Below are 5222 nucleotides of genomic sequence, written 5' to 3'. Positions count from 1 at the left end.
CACAAGGTAGCCTAGGCACAGGCTCTGGATGGGTGCAGCAGGAAGGTGGGGAGAGGAGGACACACAGCTGGGTGCTGCTCTATATGCTGCTAGGCTGCATTCCTGCAGGGTTATCATATTTCCAGCTTTGAAAAAAAGGATACCTGTGCGGGGTGTAATATAATTGTAGTGGGGGGCAGTGATATGCCCATGCCCTACCCCTGCCCCTCACTCCCAAGCCACAGCACCCCCCAGCCCTGCTGCTGTCTCTCACTCCTGACTCAACAGTACCCGGCATCCTGCCAGGGCATGTGGGGGTTCCCCCTCCCTGGGCTCCAAACCCCACACACAGACCCACAGCCCCCCACACCTTCCCAAATTCCCTCCCACACACCCAGTCCCCAACCATACAAAATACCTACATAATTTTGTATCATTTTGAGTTTTTCTGCACATAATTTAAAGTTTTTTGCTGTGTGATTAAAATCGTGATTAATTGCGACTAATTTTTTTAATCACGCAACTAATCACGATTACACTGTTTAATTGGTTGACAGCCTTATTTCCACTAGACTTGGTAGTGGCTGCTGAGAGAGAGAGACAGACTGTTTCTTATGTTTTGATGGGTTTTTTCTTTAATCATTTTTTAAATGTGGGTGCAGAAGCTGTCATCTTACTCTCAAAAAAAAGTTTACCTTGGAGTCCTCTATAGCAAAAAACATATTAGTAGCCAAAAAATGCAAGATTGGACTTTCCTTTAAGAATCTCTCTTATTAGATGACACAAGAGGATTATATAGTCTGGTATTTACATCAGACATATGTCAGAAAGGCTTTGGTTTCTTTTCAGTGAGCATGTCATTAGATTACATTTTAATAGTAGACTTGATGACTGTGATTCAAATACTGAATTAGATAGAAACTCTTAATATATATTAAAAAAATAAGAGATTTGCATATTGATAAAGTGTTAGCTGCTGGTGGAAAGTTTATTGTCTAATCGAGTAGTCTTTTAAGGTTGTGCACATGATAGTTTAGTTCTGACTTTGGGGTTACTGTTACTTTACACTAGCAACTAAAAGCAAAAACATCCTAACATTGTTTTTGTCTGACTGGAAAACCAGTAGTAACTTTGCAACAAAAGCTGTTGTTCATAAATAGTCAAGTATCACCTGATGGAGTTGCTGCGTAAGTGTAAATGTTTGGGGATTTTGTTTTTCAGAAGACTAACATGTGAGTAGTACTGTTAATCAGATAAATTTTGTGATAGTAATGTGCCAGGAAGGGTAGAAAGTCTTATAAGTGGTGTGAAATTTCCATTTGATGAAAGAGCCTTACTCTCAAAGGCTACATGAATGCCAGGAATGAGTCTTCAGTAATTAGTATTCAGTCAAAGTTGTTAGGGCTCAGAGCAAAAGATGACCTATTTTTAATAATTTCAGATAGGCTAGTAACAAAGAGATTCCTCAACTGAAACAGAGAAAAACAACTGACAAGCAACAGGTACGATCGGAATCCTTAATTATAGTTTTTGTAGGCTGTACATTTAGTACAATAATTCACAAATGTTGAGTTGCCAGACTTTCTAACATAAAACTTAAAGTCCCTGACTTAGCATGACATCTTCCATATATTGGTATGTGAGTTGTTCTTATGTTACATACCATAAACATATAGTGACCGTAAATTCATTTAAATCCATTAAAATATATTCATTAGAAAGAGAAATGGTCTCTCAAACGTACGAGTGCAGTGAGATCCACCAAAACTACTGGATTCTGATGTTATAAGTCATTTCTTTTTAGGATATTTGTCTTTATTCTAGTCAATAGCCAGTCTTGCTGTGGCCAACAGTTAATACTGGCATATAACTGCAAATCCTCAAACTGTTGAAAGTATATTTCATTGAAATTTTTTTGTGTTGTTTTTATTTTGGTCAAAACTGGAGTTGTTGAAGCATGCACAATACTGATGCTACTGTGCTTTCTTTTTCAGGCACATATTGGAATAATATTGTGCCTCGTGGTACTGCTTCTGCCACAAAGTGGGTTTTTGTATTGGCTTCCACAGCTCCAACTAAAGAAGGTTAGTCAATCTGCAGTATGGGTTTATATTTTAAGTAAATTGACTTTATGCGGTGGGATGGATATCTCAGATGAATCTAACAGATTGCATGAAGGTAAATTATTCCAGATTTGTTTCTGCCCATTTTGGTATGTGGGAATCCCAGATATTTGGAGCAGCTGGAAACTCCTTTGCATATTACTGAAGTTAAGCCATGATAGGCCTGCAATAGAATGGCCTTGAGAGAAAAGTGTATATATTGGTTTTTAAGCAGCCTTACTGACTGGTCCATTTAATAAACTTTTGTGGGGACTGTATGTCCATCAGTTGGAGTGGTACCAAGCAGCTCATGCTGAGAGGGGAAAAACAAAGTAACATAGTAGTCTGCAGTGCCTAAGGAGTAAAAGAGGCTGTCTGCAAAGATGGGGTTTTATTAGCAAAACTCAAGCTGAAGGTCCAAGAGATCCTGTATTAATCATTTTTTCTTTATTTCCTGTGCTGCCACAATAGACTAGAATACATTGTAGTGCCAGATGGTTTTCCAAAATGGACTGAGGTGCCTGAATGGATAAAGATGAGGGGGATTGTCATCTATATATTTGTTTATCAGTCCTTTGTAGTTAAGTAGACCTGTTCTTGTATCAGTTATGTTTTCTGATGCCAAATTCAATATTAAGATTCTAATATATTCCTCTTACTGCTGAAAGTGGGGACAGTTAGGTTCTACAGTGTCTCATTAATTGAAAAAAGTGCTTTTAGGATGGAAGGGGAGAGAGAGGGCAGTCTGGCCTGTCAAGTTGGTGGAGTAAATAAAGCTCTCTGGAAGGAGATTATTTTTTTTCATTGCAGAATGACATTTAAAAAAAAAGTTGGATGACATAAAAAAAAAATTAGTTTGTTTTTAAGCCTGGCATTTGAAAAAGGCTAGAAGTTTGTAAATTAAGGGAATATCCCTGTTTTGCAGAAGGGGAAATAGAGACAGGGGCAGCATTTCAGTGCATCTGTGTTAGACTTGGGAATAGAACTCATACCTCCTACTTCATCAAGCCCTCCTTTTCCCCTCCCATCCCTGTTGGAAATTAAAAGTCTTTTGGAGGGTGGGGGGAATAGTAGGTTATTTTATTTTCTCTAGATGTAAACTTCCCCTGCTTTCATCCATTTTAAGGTAACCTGTCCAAGGTACTGTTAGGCAGCGGGATGATGCTTGTTAAGAAAACACTGTAATATTTTCAAACTGCTTAAGGCTTTGTCTGCAGTGGTGATATGCTCCATTTCTAACCACTAGTGACCAACCTTGGGTAGACAAGGTAACTGTGACTTGCATTTTACCTCTCTTTGAAATCATGGTGAGCTGCCATGGTGTGTGTCGAGGCTGACATTGTCTATACTAGGCATTCGCACCAGTGGCTTGCATCTGGGCCAAACTCCAGTATAGGCAAAGCCTAAGCCAAAGTTCATGTTACCAGGTTTTTTAGAGAAAATAAATGATGGTAATGGGGAAATTTTCACACTGGGGCAAAGTCTAAGCTAAGAGAGCTATGCCAGCATGTTGTATCAGCACAGTATTTCTAGCATAATGGAGTGATACCAGCAAAATGGCTTTATGCCAGAATATGTGAATGTACAGGCATTTGCCTTCATAGAATATTGGTCAGAAATCTTGCTGCCTAGTGTTCCTGATCAAACATAGCCATGCTGGCAAAAATATGTAGTGTACATTGAACAAAGCAGGAATGGAATTTGAGGGAATGATTCCATTCAACAGAAGAGAACAGTACAGAAACCTCACACTGGTCAAACTCATCCTCAGATGTGTAACATTTTACCCCTCAGTAAAATCAGCCCATTTATTTGGGGTGCTTAAATATGGATGTAAGACCTTAAATCCAGGCTTATAGGTTAGAAAATCTTGCCCAAGAATGTGTTGCAAAACCCTGGTTTATTTTTAAATACAACAGGCCCTTAATGACCGAACACGACTCCTATGTAACCTTTCAGAGACTGGATTAGAAGCTATTTTAATAACATAAATATCCTTTCTATAGGAAGCTTTCTGTGGCTTTGCCAGAGCAACAAGGATCTGTTTTGTGTCAGTGATCAGAATCCTCAGTTCCATCCTTCTACGGTGCAGCTACCACCTGATGCTGAAACGATGTATTATTCTGCCTGCCAGGATGCCATATGGGGTTTGGATACTCTGGGACGTGTATTTATCAGAACACTATCACCAAGTTGTCCAACCGGGATGCATTGGACAAAACTGGACCTTGCTCAGCTAGGTATGGCTTTTGTTGATCTAACTTGTTTTTCAGCAGAGGAAAAAAATGTTCTTCTTCACTTTGGTTTTTGCTTTGTAAGTTCTGATTTAAAAATATAAGATTCCTTGGATTTGATACAACTTCAAACTGATTGCAGTCTCCTTATAATTTTGAAATTTTCAATGCCTCAGAAAATGCCAGGGCTTTAGAATAGAAGGCATGCTGCAGAGAGCCTTTTGTGAGGAGGCAGCATTAACTGTGGTGTCCCACAATGTTACATGTGAATGAGAGCCTTCAAAGTTCCTCTGTTGTCTTTGAGTAGGGCTGCACTATATAATGCAGTGCGGTGTCTACCTCAAAACAAGTTAGCTTGCCTGTCAGAAACAGGATAGTTGGGTAATGCAGTGTTCTGCTCGAGTTAATGAGTTTCTCAGGGTAAATTAATGTGGATGTAACACTGTGGCTATACTGCTTCTGGGAGCTCAGCTAACTTGGGTGCCTCTGCTCTGCCTATATTACGATGCAATGCTCTCTAGTCACTACTTAGGTGGGAGCCCTTCAAGGAAAACTGGGTATAGACAACAAATTGCAGCAAGCTAACAGGCAGGGACTTACCATGGAACAGTTGACATGCTGTAGTTGCACATCTGCTTGCCCTTATCTTGTAGTAAGTTGAAAACTAAGCTGCAGCTCCTTAGCCCTATTTCTGTCACAGGGCAGATGGACAGTTGCTGTGCATCAGCTGCTCTGCAGTAAGTCCCTGCCCCATTAATTCACTCCAGTTCAATAGTTTGTCCATACTCACTGTCTTGTCAAGTTCATACTTAACTAATGCCCCTGCATAGGCAAGGAAGTTGCTGAACTTGTATTTATCAAGCTGATGCCCACAACCAAACTCCTTGACCAGTTATGGCTATTAAGA

The 5222-nt window shown here is 39.7% G+C and overlaps 1 protein-coding gene across 2 annotated transcripts in view; it reads left to right on the top strand.

Moving 5' to 3' along the window:
• TECPR2 (tectonin beta-propeller repeat containing 2) overlaps window positions 1-5222 on the top strand; it is an 83788-nt gene that overhangs the window by 33061 nt on the left and 45505 nt on the right. For both annotated transcript variants that reach the window (XM_019518539.1, XM_019518538.1), the window contains exons 15-16: window positions 1974-2063; window positions 4088-4321. In XM_019518539.1, the coding sequence (XP_019374084.1) occupies window positions 1974-2063; window positions 4088-4321 (324 nt within the window). The remainder of the gene's footprint in view (window positions 1-1973; window positions 2064-4087; window positions 4322-5222) is intronic.

The sequence above is a fragment of the Gavialis gangeticus genome, unplaced genomic scaffold (assembly GCF_001723915.1).
Source record: "Gavialis gangeticus isolate Ggan-Ray unplaced genomic scaffold, GavGan_comp1, whole genome shotgun sequence".
Classification (NCBI taxonomy): Eukaryota; Metazoa; Chordata; order Crocodylia; family Gavialidae; genus Gavialis; species Gavialis gangeticus.
The sequence above is the reverse complement of the archived record's forward strand: the minus strand, read 5'-3'. Positions and strand labels throughout refer to the sequence as shown.